Source organism: Curcuma longa, chromosome 10 (genome assembly GCF_044706935.1).
Source record: "Curcuma longa cultivar G26 ecotype Majalengka, Jawa Barat chromosome 10, ITB_CL_G26_1.1, whole genome shotgun sequence".
In the NCBI taxonomy this organism is placed as follows: Eukaryota; Viridiplantae; Streptophyta; class Magnoliopsida; order Zingiberales; family Zingiberaceae; genus Curcuma; species Curcuma longa.
This window is the reverse complement of record NC_133870.1, coordinates 7,891,666-7,910,750: the sequence shown is the minus strand read 5'-3', so window position 1 is coordinate 7,910,750 and position 19,085 is coordinate 7,891,666. Positions and strand designations below refer to the sequence as shown.

The following is a 19,085-nucleotide window of genomic DNA, read 5'->3' as shown; positions in this document are numbered from 1 at the left end:
GCTCAATTCAGCAAGATGCTCTAGTGAATGAGGCTTTTTCTCTTATATACCTTAGACCATCCTATATGGGCCATCCATTATAAAGCCTATACCCATTAACAGTGCATCAATGTTAACAAACCACGTTATTCGATCTATACATTCAATCCACATTCATTTAACTTAAACCCCCTTTAAGTTACAAGCATTATATCACTTAATTAAGGTTTAATTTCCTTAATAGCAATTAATTGTGTGTGTTAATCAAGTGTAACCCCATCTTATGGAGATTTAAGCCATTAATGTGGACTTAATCCTTGAATCTCCCACTTGGATTATATTTGATCCCTTATATACTATGCAACCTTAGTTGAGCTCAATATGTCAAACTTTATGGGTTAAACAACCTCTTAAATAATCTGACTCATTAATTCAATTAGCATACGACTAAAGAAGTCAGAATTACTATAGCTGTAATAAGACTCAATAGTAATCATAGTTCTAATGTAATTAATGACAAATTAAATGTGCATGTGTAGTATAAAAATAACATGAAATATGATCTGTATATGCCCATTTTTATGAGTCTTTCTTATGATCCAAAACAAGTCTGAATCATATTTATTTAACTTTATGTAAAACTGCAGTAATAAACCATAATTCAACATTATGTCTCATATTTACAAAATCATATGCAAAACCATAATAGGAAATAGAGTCACACATCATATTTATAAAACTGTATGTAAAACTGTAATAGTAAATCATGATGTCCTATGTTCAGAGAGTCAAAATCATATATACATGTAAAATTTTAATACATATAATAAGCCAAAAATACATGTATTTATTAATGTAGAGCATTACACTAAAATACATATTCCTACCAAATGAGTATTTCATCAAAATGAAGAACCTCCATATTCAACACATTTGATGAAACACCTTCAGTGGAAAACCCTTGGTAGCAGATCCACTAACATGGAATCCGTCTTTATATGCTCTATCATAATTTGACTACTCTAAGTCCTTTCTTTAACCACCATAAATTTTATATCGATGTGTTTAGACTTCGATGAACTACGATTATTCTGGAATATAATTCTGTAGCTTTATTATTATAGTTGATCTTCAATAGCCTATCAATGCCCCAAATAATCTATAACCATATGATAAGGTTCGGCATCCATATCCCATGGTTAGAAGCTATTAGTGTTAGCCTTTAGAGTCAATTATGAGTTGATTGACAAGGAAACTTTTATATCACATTTCCTTAATAAAAGATAAAATTTATGATTATTATATTTATTTCAGATCGGTACAAGATGAATAAGTATAATAATATCCTAGGGTAGTAGGTTCTAATCTACAACATATTAATTAGTTGAATTAATAGTGGGAGGTTATAGATATATATAGAACACTACTATTAACTATTCATAATCAAACTTAATATACAAGGGCAATATTAATGTGTTGAGACTAACATGTAGGTCAACGATGACTTAATCTCACAAGTCATGGATATAAGATATCAAGTTGACACATGAATATATGTTAGAGAATATGTACTGAATTGACCCACCATGAAAATGTTTCATGGATCATTATATAAGTGTAATAAATATTCTTATTGTGATTATTAGTATAAATAGTCCTTAAACCTGAAATCACTATAGTTCCCTATATAAAGAGTTGTGTATTTTAGTATCGACAAACATCACCTGTAATAAGGTGGACTATAAATTCGATCACTGAGTATATAATAAGTTATGCAAAGGGATGTGAGTGATGGAGATGTAATCTATCCATTTCATATGACAGAAGTGATATCTATGGGCTCCTTGATTAAGTAGGACTACTAACATGCATGACTATGCTCACATAAGTCAATATAAGATATTAAACTCATTTGGTTAAGTGAGTCAGTCTACTTAGAGATCAAGAAACACAAAGATTGATAAGGGGATGACACGATCTATACCTCATGGATCAATCTAAATATCGAAGATAAAAAGACTAAGTTATATAAGATAATAGACATAGAAAGGTTAGGTTGGATCTCAACATTCTTATCACTTGGGTAGCAATGATGCATTTTAGATATCACTCATTATTTATGTATCTAAAATATTATTTTAGAGATATTGCCAACATTACATGAACATATTGGGTTGTTATATTTGAGAGGTGTCCTAAGACAATGCTTTATGGTAGTACTATTAATTGGATAAATAAAAATTTACTATTTGAGTGTACATTCTCTATGTGTTTGATTGAATCTTAAACTCATTTACTGAATGTCCATAATATAATTCATAGTATGAGAGAATTTATGATTGGATCACTAGTGAGCATCTCTACATATACAATTATGAATGTATTGAATTATCCCTAGTCGAGGAATTAATGAACATGGATGTCACCGATGTTGTTGAGACTAATACATTTTAAATTTCTTGGTTTACCAAGTAGCTGTTTTCACTAGCTAGAGATATTTAATGTTGAGAGTTAAACTTGGATGCTAGTTAAAGGTAACTAGTTCATTGAAGTGACCTGCCATGAAACTTCATATGATTCTATAAATATATTAATGAAGATCTCGGTGCAACTTAAGTGCGAGTTGTTGGTGCAAGATGCACTAAGATCTTGCCTAGAATTTCGATGTTTGACAATACACCTAAGTCTGGTCAGTTTGACCAAGGGTTGACCCAAACAGGATCTGATGTTTGGATATGTGAAAGTGAGTGAAGTCTAGTCAGACGACTAGCGAGAAGACCTAGTCGGTTAGACTAGGTAGTGGAAGTCCTAATCTGGAAGATTGGGCAAGGGAAGTCCTAGTGAGTGAAGCTGGACAAGGGAAAGTCCTAGTTGCAGGCTAGGCAAAGGGAAGTCTTGGTTTGGAGGATCAGGCGGAAGTCTTGGCAGAGTCGAAGCACTAGGTGAAGTCTAGGCTGGTCTGGAGGACCGAGTCGCAGTAGAAGTCTGGGCTGATCTGGGTGACCGAGTCGTAGTAGAAGTCTGGGCTGATCTGGGTGACCGAGTCATAGCAGAAGTCTGGGTTAATTAGAGAGAACCAAACCGCAACACAAATCCTAGGGGCTGAGGACAGAGCCGAGCAAAAGTCCAACAAGTCAAGAGGACTTGGTTAGCCTAAATTCTCTTGAGTGGAGTGGGTAAGGGCGCGTTCCCGGAGTGGAACAGGAGGCGTCAGACTAACCTAGGATTTCGGTAGAAATCCGAACTTAGACCCATAAGGTAAGGCTTAGGATTGTTTATATATTTGCATGTTTGTCTTGCAGGAACCAGGAAATGGAAGCAAGATGGAGAAAACATAAGTGAAGCAAACAAAGTAAAGCCAAACCAACCAGTCCAGGGGATCTAGTCAACTGAAACTGGAAGAACCCAGTCGACTGAAGGGCCAGTCGACTGAAATTGTAAACTCCAGTCAACTGAAAAGTGGATAAACGGCGGTAAGAAGTGCTATCTGCCACGTCGGCTGGAGTCGACTCAGATCATCCTGGAGTCGACTCAGGAGCAGTATAAAAGGAGGTGAACGTGCAGAAACAAGATCATTCAAGCCAGAAGCCTCCATATTCATTCTGTAGTGCTTTGGAACGCGAACGGGGTTAAGTTCTTGCAACCGGGAAGATCCAGGAGGAGTGTGCGGTGCTCAGGACTTCCGGATCGGTGATTAAGAGTTTGATTTACTTTTCTATCTTACTTTCAAGTTATTTTTTGTGTTATTTATATTGGATTGTAAGACGAGTTTCTTCGCCTTCGAACGACGTTCGGAAAGGACACCAATAGTGGACGGGTGCCTTCCCGTGCATAGGCCTTAGACGTACTAACCCTGGGGGGTTAGGAACCAAGTAAAATCCGTGTGTCCTCTTTATTGTTGTCTAACATTCCGCTGTGAGTTTTGATAGAACAAACGATTTTACATAAACTTCCAACGCGCTATTCACCCCCCTCTAGCGCGTACAAGATCCTACACGAGTTTCCTTTGACTTACGGTATTCAAGTCACCTTGGTTATGGAGGCTTATACTTTGACATCTTAAGCAAACATCCCCAAGGAGGTGTAGACCCGAATGATTGGGTATAAGTCGAAGTGCTCAAAGGTATTTAGATAGCCCACAGAAGATTCATCGCTTCTTAAAAAAGGAGATGTATACTCTGTGACCGCTTGTTAGGATTGTTACTAAAAGTCTTTGCTAAAGCATTACATGTCAAGAGTAACTTGAATCCATAGGACAAGAAAGCAAGCTTAGGCTAGATGTAACATAGTCAGCCTAGTGGGGATTGACACAAATAAATCATGTCCTAAACTAAACGGGTATAAGATGGTGAAAGGAACGAGACACATTTCATTGTAGCTGCTGAAGGGTTTAGAAATAATTCTGGAATCAATCATTGATTTTTTAGTCAAATGGGGATCATGATGTATTACTAGGTGCCACTTATGATGGTTCCGTAATTATTGGTTAATTACGAACGACCATTATAACAGAAAACCTATTGGGTCACACGCTTACAAGTTTCTCTAAAGGACTTAAAATTAGTTTGAGAATTTGATTCTTAGTTCAAGAGAAAGATAATTTGGTTCGATCAGACAAAGGACAAAATAATAGACTTCGTCTTACGAAGATAAAATGAACTAAATTGGTTTGATTCCTGATGGAAAATATTTTGGCAAATCAGAAGCGATGAGGAGCTTCGTCTTGTGAAGATGAAATGAACAAAACTAGTTTGAGTTAAATCAGAGGTGGTTTATTTATTGAACCAAACAATTTAGTTTTAAACCAAATTAAACTAACTTGGTTTCGTTTGAACCGAACTCAAGTTAATCGGTATAGGTTCTAATTGGAGTTTAGATTGGACCCAAAACCCAATAAGATGTTATATATGATATAATATTAAAAGGAATGAATGATTGGCATTAAACCCTAATGGTTAGGATCAATTACAACTACCGTTCCAACCTTAAACTCCATTAAACTTGATTTGTTACAGTGCCTAGTCCGATTTGCTATGGTGACCAGACCGGTTTGCTACAGTAAACTCTAAAAATTCAGTCCAGTTCACCTTGCTCAGCCACTCGCCACACGCGCACATCGTGCGATTTTCTCACCAACGCAATTCTGTCAGAGATGGAGTCTCGAGTCCATCGACAAAAAGATCATGAAGAGAATGATAAAATCCCTAGCGTCAGTTGCGTGGGTGAGAAGCATGAGCTGAAACCCTAGCACCGTCGGATTCCTCTTGCGATCCTTTACTAGTGCCATCGGATTCTATAGGATCTTGTAACGTGCTAGAGGGGGGGGGGGGGGGGAGTGAATAGCATATTATAGCTTTTTTGATCATTCACTCTATCAGAAAACTTGCAACAGATATTAGAAACAGATGCAGAGGACTCACGGATTTTACTTGGTTCCTAACCCCCAAGGTTAGTACGTCCAAGACCTATATATGGGAGGCACCCGTCCACTAGTGGTCTCCTTTCTGAACGTTGTTCGGAGGCGAAAAAACCCGTCTTATAGTCCGTATAAATAAATATATAAATGAAAGTACAAAGCAAGACAAGTAAAGAAATAGTGTAACCAAACAACTCGTCGATCTGGAAGTCCTGAGCATCGCGTACTCCTCCTGTATCTTCCCCGATTGTAAACGTCTGGCCTCGTTTGCGTTCAGAACCACCACTAGTTAGAGAGGAGAACTTGTAATTCATTGATGTTGGGACCGAGACGTTCGCTAGAGGGGAGTCGACTGCTCATAAATCAGACGCACACAGAAAGATCAGTCGAGCCAGAGGAAGACAGGAGTCGACTGGTCAGTCGACTGGTGTTATGGTGAGTCGACTGTTTCCAGTCGACTGGTCTTGGACAGTCGACTGCTATTTGAACGTTGCATAAAATTGGCAAGCATTTAATGCGCTTTAATGCGAGATTTTGTTGCCGATTGAAGGCATCAGTCGACTGGCCCTGCTAGCAGTCGACTGATGTTGCAGAGATTATAAAAGAAGCCTGCACGAGAACAACTCAATCTTTTTGCTATTCTTTCATTCTTTGTGCTTCTTCTGAGAACTTTTTGTTCTCCATTCTCTACTTTCTTCCTCTCCTCCTAAACAATATTTCATATCATATTTGAGGAGATCTAAAGAGTTGTAAAGGTTTCTCCGCCTTCGAGGTTTTCGAGAAGGAGAAGATTCATAGTGCATCGGGTGTGTGCGTGCGTGTGGATCCTTGGATTAGTCACCTCTATTACAAGATTTTGAGATAAAATCCTCCATCATCGTTTACTTGGTTGTGTTTGAACCCTTTCTTTCTTCTAAAAATGTAAAAAGGAGAAAATCAATGTGCTTTTGATAAACATAGCATAAGATCCTGTTCTATCGACTGCATTCAGATACCTACAAGAAGATAGTTGTTTAGATATCTTACTCAATAGTCCCTATCTGACTACACAAGCATCTCCATTATCGAAGCCATTTTCAGCCACACAACATACTGCTTATTGTATTAACAAGATCAGCTATTATATGTCTAATATTACTATTTCAAACTCAAAATGCAGCTCCTGGTATTTGCTCAAGAGGGTTAGCAGCCTTGCTGGAATCCTCCTGTGGAAATCAGATTGAATCTGAGCATGAATTTTTGAAACTTGTTATTTTTTTCTTAGTAAATCTCCCTAATATTATTTTAAAAGTTTGAACATGGTATTTTGCATGTGGCAATCGTAACCAAATAAATATGATGCTTGATGCAATTGATTGGAATATGGGATTATTATTATTGTTTCATATCTTCTCAAACAAATGTTGAAATGCTGAATAGATGATCTTTATTTGTACTCTTGGTTTTAGTCTTGTGTGTAGTGAAACAATCTGATATAATTCATCGTACTATCTTGATCTTTCTCTTGTGTGAATCTCTCAATTCAATCTTAACTGTTGAAGTGGTAAGATTGCAGAAGAAGTGACACCACCAGGACCAGTTTTAAAGGCATTAAGTCTCATGTCATACATTCTACCTGAGGCAAAGTTGTTCCCCCAGAAAGATCTAGGAGATCTAGCATTCAGAGATCCCTTGAAAAGAAACACGGTTAGACTTGTACATTTATTATTCAGCATGTGATCTATAATATTTTAATTCAACACTTAATTTTAGATGTCTTGTCTGGTCATTGGAGTATTAATTGTTTGTTCTTGTTCTCTTGTTTATTGAATTTGTTTCATGTTTTAGATCATTTCATCTCAATCTCAATTCTGATGGCTTTTCTGGGAAAGAAGAAATAAATTTTGTTTTTCATGTTTTCATTCAGAGGATTTGAACAGCATCTGAATGTTTATGATTATCGTATATAATGACTTCCAAATCAAGTGATTGTGAAAAATCTAAATGCTCATTTACTAAATTAATTAGATTGCCATATTTTTCTTTACTTTGTACTATTTCTCTTAACAATTATTTGCCCGGAGACAAATGATTTTTCAGACGGAATTCAATGTGATTTCATATTCTGACCAAATGCGGCTAAGAACAGCTGTTGAGCTAATAAAGGCTACACATGACATCGAATCACAACTGGACAAGGTAATTTTTTTACTTTTCCTTCAACATTTCTTTTACTTGAATATTTGTCACAAACATATTCCTTGACTGAACTTGCAAGATACTGCATTTGTAGAAAAAAAGAGAAAAGCTTGTGAATTATATAGCCTAAAAAGGTAATTCAATTGATTGTATAATGTAACCCTCATCAGGTTTGATTGTTGAAACTTCCCAAGTATCTAATGTAGTTTCCCTGTCCATTATAAACTAACTCACACTTTCTAAGTCATCCATGCTACCCGATAATGTTTATTTAGAGACTAGGAAACTAATGCATTTACTGTTTTTCTCTATCAATGTTCGCGTGCCACTAAACGAATATTGATCAATGCTTACATCCAAAAGGGCAATATCTTGTTAACCATGACTTACGTAATCCCGATACTTCTTTTCACTTGATAAAATTTTTCAAATTGTCGACTTGTTTCTGTTATTGTATTTGCCTTTAGCATGTTTGACACAGGACTAGATTAAGTGAATCATGATTACATGAAAAAACAAGTTTCTAAACTGACCCCAGCAAATTTCTCAGGTTTGTTCTCCATTGCTCATTCTCCATGGCGCCGCGGACAAAGTTACAGACCCAAAAGTTAGCAAGTTCCTCTACAGCAAAGCTAGCACAAAAGATAAAACCCTAAAGCTGTACGAAGAAGGCTACCATGCCATCCTAGAAGGCGAGCCAGACGAAAGAATCGCAAGTGTTATTCATGACATTATATCATGGCTAGATTCTCACTGTGCAAGCTATTAATTCATTGTTTCTTGACACATGCAAATTCTTCCATGTTCTATCTTTTTCTGCTTTTCAATAGAATTGATTGGCTTAATTTGTCTTTAGACTTGTCGATGGGCCTCTGTTTTAACATGCTTGTGATTGAATTAAAGGCTTGTTCTTGCTTTTCACCATCTGAGTAGCTTTTCTATGCTGTCTCTTTTTTTTCTTCCTATCTGTTATTCATCCTATATTCTGACACAATCATTCTACTAGAATGGCAGAGTATGTATTAGGAACAATACTTAGGGTGTAAATGAATCAAGCTGCTCGCAAGTTATTTGAGTCTCAATTTGAAAAAAAATTCATTTTTTATTTGTTAATGATTAAGTTAATGAGCCGAGCTCGAAAATATTATCGAGCTGAGTTCGAGCTTAACAATATTTGATTCGTGAGTTCGCGAACATATTCATATAAAAGTATGTGAGCAAGGGGCCGTGACGGTGAGCGAACGGTGGCCGCGATTGGGGGCGAGCAGGGGGCGCGATGGCAGTCGCGAACGGTGTGCACAACGACGGGGGAGAGGAGGGTGCATGTTTGTATAAAGGCTCACGAACGTGTGTGTATATTAACTAGCATCAAATTCGGAGGAGAAGCCGGAGTCGAAGGGATTAAGAATTATAAATATTATATATTAACAAGTTTTGAACTTTTAAACGAATTATTTTTCGAACTGAAGTTCAAACTAAATTCATTTAACTTTAAAACGAATTATTTTTAAACTGAACTCGAGCCGTTTACGAACTATTTAATTTCATTACGAGCCAAGCTCGAGTTTAAGAATTAAAGCTCGAATTGAACTCGAACAAACTCAAGCTTACGGAAAACAAACAGAGTTTGAGTTCGAGCCTGTTACTGTTCGACTTGGCTCGGTTCAATTACACCCCTAACAATACTGAATACTTCTTACATATGGATGTTTTAGAAATTCTGAGATCAACACTGAGATGAGCTTGAGTTATGATTGTCATCAGAAATATCATTTCATCTTTATAATCACATTGATCAATGCTTATCTCTTCATACACGTCGAAGTTCATCTAGATAGATTTAGTCGCGATTTTATCATCAGCAAGCAAGTAGATTGCCGGGAAAGCCACAATATAATACTGCATTGCAATATCACTACACTCACAATCTTAACAAGATCTTGAGACATGGCCATCTCTCTCATGTCTAATTTATCCATGAAAGCAATATAAACATCACTCCATCCAGGCAACCACATTCACATTTAGGAATAGTCCTGTAAACAACAGCTGCCTCATGGCTTAAATTGCTGGATTAGCGCGGCAATTTGGCCTTTACAAGCTCAGCTGCTGCCCGTGCAGCCGCAGATGCACGCTCGGCGGAAGCAATTGCAGCTCGAGCTCTCTCCAGGATATCTGATGAGCTTTGAGGGGATTGTGATTTTTCATGTATCGATATCGCTTCAGTTTGACTATTTACAACATCCACTGTCACAGCATCTGCTGAAGAGACTTTGCTCGTTTGAGTGGAGACGATGGGTGTGTTGCTGACCTGACGGGTCAGGGACTGGGGCAGTCGATCATTTTGGTCCTCTGTGGCAGTGGATGTGGGAACTCCTTCCTTCGGGGAAGTAACAGAGGATCTCTCAATCAATCCTTGTGAGTTTGTAGGATTCAGACCACCCTGCAGGTAATAAATTGTCAGATATAGCAATTTCACTCCTATGCGTAACAATTTCACTTCTCTTTCTTCCCTAAAGCAGGACCATAGCATATGCATGAGTATATGCTGAAGGAAATCTTATGCTTCGCTACTATCAATGATGTAACTGATAGTTGTGTCACGATATGTATTACTCGCAATTTGATCTATCATTTAAAATTGTGATATATGGGATGTAGAACTAGTAGCTGAAGTTGAAATAGTAACTTAAAAAAGCAAAATCATGTCAGGAAAAGAGTAAGGATGCTCTACAAGAGGCATCAAAGATCAAAATAATTTTTGGAGGTAAAAATAAGAGTCGATTGTTGGAAAATAGATTATTTTCCACTATTTGTGTAGAGGGCTATCTCACATTTCCAGTTAATCAACTAAATATTTTCTGTTGACCAAAATTTGATGCAAGTGAAAGTCATTTTCTTGTACATTTTTGTTTCGAACTAAAATATTTTCCATTGACTAATAATTTTACACTATGCCATATATTGGAAAAGGAGAGAACAATTTTCATAGATCAGAATTTTATGCAAAACAAATGGACCCTAAACCACAACTACTGTAAGTCTTAAGTTGGAAAGGCAATTAATTATGTAGATAACAAGCCTTAAGTTGGAATTCGTGGAACTTATATAATGCGAATCCATGTGGAGTCATATGGTTAATAATAGCCAACTCTTAATGATCTCAGAAGATGATTTATAATAAAATGATGAAGATATCATAAAGCTGAAATTATACTTTACCAGTAAGTCTTCATGTTTTTTACTAAGCTCTGCTTCAGTGCTTGATGAATCCCACTCAAGATTGTACTCTTGCGCGATCACTTTCAAAACCTTAATCTTCAGTTCTGCAGGCGGAGCTTTCACTGAAAGTTTCTCAATTATCTGAAAAAGTTACAGCAGAAAGCTAACTATAAGATGCAAAAGAAGCAAATAGAAGATGGACTGTGTTCCTTACTGTGCGATTAACGTTGCTTTCTGGCCGCAACTCAGATGCTGCTGCAACAAACTCCTTTCCATATTTTGTAGAAAATAAGTTCCTTAAGTGTAATAATTCTGGCAAATCAGAACATCTGGGTGAAGCAAAGATGATAGTGGCCACAGCCTCCTGCAATTCTATCGGGCAATCCCTGTTACGGTCATGTAAAAATTATATATCAAAAATTGTGTTTATTGTGAATAGAATAACAATGCAATGAACATTAAATGAGTTTGAACAAGTTCAAATGGGTGTTCATCAAAGACACAGTAGCCATGTATTTCTCGTTATTGTCAACCGACATTTCCTGCAAATCTATTCCAGTAATTGAACATCTTAGGTTTGAAATAAAAAACAGGTTCCTTAGATCTCTTTATACACGTGCATTACTTTATAAAACAATAGGTCATACAGAAATGTTGTAAGGTAAGAACGTGAGGATAAGTTCTATAACAGAAATTACTTAACAGAGAAACCAAAGAAAGACAGCCTCCCCATGACATGTTGAGTTACTAACATGCAAGCTTTTCTTCTAAGTTCTTTCCAAACAACTATTACATTCTTCAACTCGATGCAAATTGCAATCTAAGTTGTAGGCTGAAACAGTAAACTTTACCTAGAACGAATTATGCTTTAGTAGTTTAGTTGCTCTTAGATAGGACTCAGCTAGATTCTATATAAATTGACTAAGAAACAATTGCTCTTGCTCCTCCCAAAAGATCCTTAGCAAGCAATAAAGGCCCACCAAGTTCACCACCAGTCAAAAAGTAGTTTGACTATATTGACCGTCTGCTTGGTTGATAGCATATGCTGCAACAGCCACTGTACATATGTGCGAAAAGCTTTCGTTGGTACCAACTGCTGTGTGCATCTTTGACTTGCATAATAACATCAGTTGCATATCGTAGCAAACCATTAGGATATAATGTGTAACAACGAATAACTAAATACAAATCGCAAGTGAACCATTTCATGCCATTCTTGATCTTTGATATCGGAAGCTTAGGCAATAGAAAATTCTATATTTAAATTGAAAATGTTGACCAAGATATGTGCAATCAATATGAGGACCCATATACGATAGCTATAATGCCTAGGAAAACAAGATGACTAGAATGATAGAAAGAAACAACAGTAAAACTTGGTTCATCTCAATTTAAATACAATAAAACTAAATACCTTTGTGCTTCAAGAATTGGAACACGTGCAAGGACAAATTCACAAAATAGTTCTATGATCTCATAAGCAGCCAGTATATTTTGTTCCCGGATAATATACTCCACCTAAAAACATCCACATATCAACAGACAAAATGAAACAGATTTTACAACAAAATGAAAAACTAACAAAGTAATTCAGCTTATGTAATTATGCACTTACTCTGATTCGAGCTATGGCTTCCTGACCGGTCTGAATATATTGAGCGATCTCTTTATGCATTTGTTTGAGCTGCAACTCTCTTTTATTTCGAAGCAATTTTATACGTGAAATAGCCAGATTCAAGCAAGTTTTGCTGCACCAAGTAATATGCTCCAATGATAAAGAGGCATGTCTAATAATGTTAATCCTTGATGAATACGGTTTTGTATTTATTAACAAAGAAAATCCACAAACACACAAAGTAGGATTTCTTTTAGAATGTTTCCAAAACAAAGAAAAGGTCTTCTAAGCTACTATGAGCCAGATATTCAGTGTGATGTAGGATCGAGAATGATAAGCTTCATTAGCTTTGACATTTATTTGAGCTGGAGAATTATTATTCGAATTTCATTCTCTCTCATCTAGCAGTTTTTCAAGCATCCTAGAATAAGGTTCTGTAATCCACTTACCAAATAACTGAAGCCCCCAAAAAACTCGGCAAAATTGGATTTCGGTAGCATTTCTTCCTAAATGATTCATAATGGTAGCCCGCTACTTCTAAGAGCAAATTTCATCCGAGATAATTCATAAATATTGATCATAAAATTCATGACTATAAAACAGATCAACTCACTGCCTTGCAGCTGATCACCCATCCGACATTGAAAGGGGTTTACTTTTAACGAAATGATGAAAAATCGCAACAAATTACTCTATTTTCCGGGATCAACAGTGCAATCAGATCATAGAAACTACGTTTTCCCGGTGATGAGAGGATAATGGGAAATATCAAATTGCACCAACAAAGCACATAGAAATCCATATAAAAAAAGACACAGATTATAAGATCCAAGTAAAACGAACCATCTGGTGCCGAAGGAGGCCCTATTGAAGAGGGAATTCAAGGTCGACATCAAAACCAGGAAGGTCTCCAAATCTCCGAACCCTCGCAAGCGATCGGATCGAGCGCGTCGAAAGGGCAAAAGTCGCAGTGGCTTTCCAATTCCCTCTTGCGCGGAACGGGCGTTATTCACTAAGCCGATACCGGTTTGCGACTCGGATCAGCGCGTTACGAGATAACAAGCTGTTAAATATATATAACGGACGGTACCCAATTTAACCAAAGATCATATATTTATCGGAAACTATTAAAATTATATATTTATAACCTTAAATAATCCATTTATATAGAGATTTGATATTCTACGCTACCCGTATTGCGTGTGTGAGTGACACAGTTGATCCATCGCCATTGACGCCGTCCTTGCCGCGCCGTCCAATCGGCCCGGACACGATCGACGCGTCCATCGTCGCTTCGGTCGACGTCGGATTCGATCGAATTGTAGCTGGAATCCGACACAATTTGGTCGGAACACGATCGACAGTGGTACATGCTGTTTCCGACCAAATCGCGGTCGGATTCCAACCAAATCGCGGTGGTGCGCGCCACTGCCGGCAGCGTTCTGACCAAATTGCGTCGGATTCCGACCACAATCCGGTCGGAATCTCGACGCATCGACACACCGACGAGCAACACATCAATCGCGCCCGAGTCGACGGTTGACGGTAGTCGGATGGCGCAGCGAGGGTGGCCGGCAGCGGCGAGGGTCAAGGGCGAAATACTATGCATTCTCACATTTAACGGTCAGATCTAGCGCGCGATCGCGTGATGGACGGTGAATCGCGTGACGTTCACGGACGCGCACGAGAGAGTCGCACGGAATATCAAATCTACATTTATATAAATTATAAATATTAAAATTCGAAGACAAAAAAAGCTCCTGAAAATTACTAGAATTACAACACCGGTGTTACAAGCAAGCCGCCGCCCACAGGCGTTCCCTATTCCCAAACCGCCGTCGCCGGCGCCGTCTTACACGAGCAAAGACCTCTTTTTTTTCCTTTCCAGTTTCCAATTAATTCGTCCTCTCCTCTTCTTCCTCCTCCCCTTTCTACACACTCCAATTTCCAGGTCCGCCGCTGTTAGCCATGAAGATGAGCTGCAATGGCCGCCGAGTGCTGCGGAAAGGATGCAGCGAGAAGTGCAGGTTCCGCCGCTGCCTGCAGTGGATCAACGCCACCGTCTTCCTCGCCAAGTTCTACGGCCGCGCCGGACTCGTAAACCTCATCAACTCCGGCCCTGACCACCTCGGCGCTGGTCTGTTGGATTCGTTGGTTTATGCATTGTGATTAAGATTAGTGCGGAAATCCCATCCAACGGCTGCGGACTCTTCTCAACTCGACTTCACCACAGCGAGGAGCTTCGTCTCGAATCGACTCCATCGCGATGCTCGGCGGCGGCGGCGGCGGCATCGGAACCCTCGGTGTCCATCGTCATCGGCAGCAGCCATGGTGGAGATGGACGCCGCAGCGGTGGCTGGAGAAGGTGCGGCTCAAGTGGGTGAAGAATCGCGGCCTCGACCACATCATCGACCGCGACACCGACATCAAGGCGGCTTGCCTCCTCAAGGACGCGATCGCCGCCGCCCCTTCTGGCCTCCTCCCCGCTCGCTCCCTCGCCCCCTTCCAGAAAAATCTTGGTCTTACCGTCCCCGTCCTCCGCTTCCTCCGCCGCTACCCCACCCTCTTCCTCGAGCAGCCGCACCCTCGTTTCCCCTCCCTCCCCGCGTTCTCCCTCGCCCCAGCAGCCCTCCTCCTCCACCGCCGCGAGCAGGCTTCATTCGAATCCACCCTCCCCGACGACGCTGCGCACCGCGCCGCCCGCCTTCTGATGATGGCCCGCTCCCGCGCTCTTCCAGTAGCCGCCCTCGCTTCCCTCCGCTACGACCTCGGCCTTCCCCCGAACTTCTCATCCGCCCTCCCTGCCGCTCGCCCTGACCTCTTCACCCTCTCTCGCCGCCACTCCGACGGTGCCCCCGTCCTCTCCCTCACCGACTGGCCAGAACACCTCGCCGTTTCCGCCCTCCAACTCCGCCATCGTGATGTCCTCTCTCAGCCCTCCTACCACGATCTCAAAAGGCCCTCGGCTTCTTCTGCCGCGCCGCTCGCCTTCCCCATGAAATTCCCCCGAGGCTACGGCTACATGAACAAGGTCAAGGCCTGGATGGAGGACTTCCATCGTCTTCCGTACGTGTCTCCCTACCAGGACGCCTCTGGACTCGACCCCGAAAGCGATCTCATGGAGAAGCATGTGGTTGGCGTCCTCCATGAACTCCTCAGCCTCACCATCCACAAGAAGACCAAGCGCAACTACCTGCGCAACCTCCAAGAGGAGCTCGGCCTGCCTTACAGGTTCACTCGGGTCTTTACCCGTTACCCGGGGATCTTCTATCTCTCCCTCAAGTGCAAGACCTCTACGGTGGTCCTCCGGGAGGGCTATGACAGGGGTAAGCTGGTGGAGCCGCACCCTCTTGCACTTCTTCGGAGCAAGGTCTACTATGTCATGCGAACAGGGCTACTGTATCGAGGAAAGGGAAGTTCCAAACTGGTGCTGGAGGAGGAGGATTTATTCGGGGAAGGAAATTCCAAGGAGGGGCAAACTGATCAGATTGCCATTGATACTGAGCAGCAGTACAGTGATTCCGACGAAGATGATGCCAATGCTGATAGCAACAGTGAAGAATGCTATGAATTGGATGTGGATGATTCAGATGATGTTGGCTCCGATGAGGCATGATTCTTATTATCCCCTTGAGACTTCTCAATGTCTACACCCTTGCCAAGTTAAGGTGAGTTATGATTTGATTTAGAAGATAATGCATATTTACCTGCTAAAATGCTGTTTGTTATTGTCATTGTCTTTGATAATGCAGATGCAATCTTCTTGGATTTATTGAATGAACTTGTGCATTTGTGGGGTGTGCTTATGATTAGATGTTCAAAGTCACAACTATTCAGTGAAAAAAAGGGGCAGTAAGGACTTGACTCTCAACTATGGGATGGGTTCTTTTCTCTAATTAAGGGACTGATGGTATATCTAATTCATCTAATAGAGCCATAACTCCAAGGTCTCAGTATCTGAACTGATGCACAGGAAAATCAAAAACATTACAGGTTTGCATCACAGAATTGAGATTTGATTGAAACAATAACCAATAGTAGTGAATAGGAAACTCAACTTCAGGATGTAACTGATAGTTTACTTGTTCAAGGAGAATTTTGTTTTTACCATTTGATATGCAACACAGGAATATGGCAAGAGTATCATTAACCATGGAATTGAATTATTAGTGACCCTCATTGTCGTGTGCATGTATAAATTTTTCTGGTGTGCAATAATGACTCCAGATAACTCACAGCTGATCCAACAAAAACTCAAAAATTTATTGGGGATTAATTGATCCATGAGTTTTAGGGTTTTAGGTCTTGTCAGGTTTTCTTCAACTCGCCCAAATATACCAAGTTTTTACATAGTATCACTGTAGAGAAGTCTAGGACATTTAGTTGAGCTTTAATAGTTCTCAATCAGAAGGCTGACGAGATTGCTTTAGTAACTTCAAATTGCCTTATGGACTGACCTTTGTAGGGTGGCATGATCATCATCATCATCATCATCAGAAGATGTGAATGTGTATGTCAAACTATTTTAACTATTTAAGATCGGTTACATGAATTATTCCTCAATTGAGCTTTTTATTGAACTTCTTACAGGCTAGCAATGTGTTGTCATTTGCTCTTCATTTTGAGTTTGATTTCTAGTTTTTAGGCAAGTGTCATGGTTGCATTCGGCCACTAAGTTTCTTCTATTGGATTCTGCTTGTTTGTGTTTTCATTATTATCATATCAAGTAGGTCTCTGATTGCAGACACTTGCATTTCCTTTCTCTCCTGCATCAGAGAAGAATTATACGCTCGGCCATTAAGTAGAATTTTCTACAGTTAATCAATCAAAAAATTTGAGATCTTCAGTAGTGTTTTGCTTTACATGTTCATCAACTATACCTTTCATCATTTGATGTTTCTCTTGAATTATACTCCTATCAGGTATTCGATCGAGCTGAAGAAGGCAGCCTCTACTCGTTTTGGGTTAACAACAGATTCAAATCAGGTTTTTTTTTGTTTTTTGGGTCTTTGATCCACATTACTAGTGACCATGTTAAATTCTTCATGATTGTGTCATTATATTGAATGCAAGTTAGTTTTCATTGAGCTCTCTTGCATGTAATAATCTTTTTTTTTTCTGTTATAGAATATGGGATCCCATAATTATCATTTAGCAGCAACAGCAGATAAATATTTTACAAGCCACAGTTTGAATTGTAACAGAGTACTTAAACGTCAGCTAGTAATATTGCAAACCAATTAACTGATATCCTGCGCGACTTATCCCGCGCGACCCGTACGCGACACCTCTGTTGGAACCGGTAGCTCCGGAAGTACGCAAATTGATATGTATCGTCGAGGCTAGTGTTAGACACTATCTCCGTAAACGATATTGCTCCGCTACTGGTGCTAACGGATAGCAGCAACTCGTTCCCAAGATACAACGACGATCGCCTCGGAATAGTAGCACTCCAAATTCCGAGACCGACGAACTTGCTCGTAGGCTTTTTGGACTCCGAATGCACTAGATGGATGAATGCACAAGGAAGGCTTGAATCGATGAATTCGATTAGTTTTCCACCATCTGGAGAGTTCTATTTATACTAATCAAAGGGGTTTGAAGAGAGGATGTGTTCTTTGGGCTGGATCGATCTGGATCGTCCAATTTGAAGGGTTGTAACCCTTCACACAGCCCACTCGAATCTCATCCATCAGATCTGAGGGACACAACCCTCAGATCTAGCTTATTACCATCAGCCATCGGATCTGGATCCATTCACTCCGACGCTTCAGATCAAGTCTCTTCCCAAGCGGTCTGATCGTGACTCTTCGCGATCCACCGCTCCAGATCGCATCACAAGCGATCCATCACACCTCTTTGATCGACGGTTGCCATCTGCCTGCCCAATCAACAACACAGTCACCTCTACTTGCCCACGCGGATGCCACACAGGCAATGCCACGTCACATGCGCGCCCGACACGTCACCCGAGTGCCACGCAGGCACTGCAATGTTAATAAATTAAGCCCGCGACGCGAATAAATTAAGCTCCTCAAATAAATCGATTTTTTTAAAACGCCCATTGCGCACATGCGCACATGCGCACATGCGCACATGCGCACATGCGCACATGCGCACGTGCGCACGTGGCGGGTGGCGGGCTCACAGGTGCGAGCACCAGCTCGCCCATGGATAGAGAGTACCTGTGCTTCTTGTGTTAACTTCATTAACACAGCAACACATATAAGGAAACATTAGCTATCGCCGGTTAGCAATGTGGGACTAAAATCCCATCTTTCCCTTAATATTATTTTGGACACCACTTTAGCCAATTAATTTCTCATTCACCCATAATCGGTTTTGAGCAAATTAATAGTCTAGATTTATCTACGCGAAACGTAGATTTCGATTTTGAAGTCATATCAGACTTTCAACGATCGATGGCACTTTAATTTTGCCTTGCAAAATCATATCCAACAATCCCCCACATGAATGGAAATTAATGCAATGTATGTATGCATGCTGACACTTTACAAGAGTCCAATCGATAAGTCACTGCATCAGGAGAGGTAGCTTGTGGCTTTGAACCTTCCGTAGTGGAATGCTATCGAGTATACTAGGCTGCGCAGTGAACGTGATGTCTTGAACTGCTCAGCTGTTGGTGTATACTAAGACAATAACACCCACACAGAG

The 19,085-nt window shown here is 40.1% G+C and overlaps 3 protein-coding genes across 3 annotated transcripts; 2 read left to right on the top strand and 1 right to left on the bottom strand.

Moving 5' to 3' along the window:
* Window positions 1-4,410: 4,410 nt before the first annotated feature.
* LOC141835587 (caffeoylshikimate esterase-like) lies at window positions 4,411-8,436 on the top strand. The gene is made up of 4 exons (XM_074722976.1): window positions 4,411-4,424; window positions 6,937-7,081; window positions 7,475-7,573; window positions 8,124-8,436. Exons 1-4 carry the CDS (start codon window positions 4,411-4,413, stop codon window positions 8,340-8,342), a joined length of 477 nt encoding a protein of 158 aa, XP_074579077.1. The 3' UTR covers window positions 8,343-8,436.
* A 985-nt stretch (window positions 8,437-9,421) lies between these two features.
* LOC141836287 (uncharacterized) lies at window positions 9,422-13,398 on the bottom strand. The gene is made up of 6 exons (XM_074723741.1): window positions 13,254-13,398; window positions 12,411-12,543; window positions 12,210-12,313; window positions 11,010-11,181; window positions 10,796-10,936; window positions 9,422-10,016 (listed from the first exon to the last, which is right to left on the bottom strand). Exons 1-6 carry the CDS (start codon window positions 13,301-13,303, stop codon window positions 9,648-9,650), a joined length of 969 nt encoding a protein of 322 aa, XP_074579842.1. The 5' UTR covers window positions 13,304-13,398; the 3' UTR covers window positions 9,422-9,647.
* A 980-nt stretch (window positions 13,399-14,378) lies between these two features.
* Window positions 14,379-17,493, top strand: LOC141835586 (protein WHAT'S THIS FACTOR 9, mitochondrial-like). Its single transcript, XM_074722975.1, has 3 exons — window positions 14,379-14,507; window positions 14,590-16,078; window positions 17,333-17,493. Exons 1-2 carry the CDS (start codon window positions 14,379-14,381, stop codon window positions 16,024-16,026), a joined length of 1,566 nt encoding a protein of 521 aa, XP_074579076.1. The 3' UTR covers window positions 16,027-16,078; window positions 17,333-17,493.
* Window positions 17,494-19,085: the final 1,592 nt, after the last annotated feature.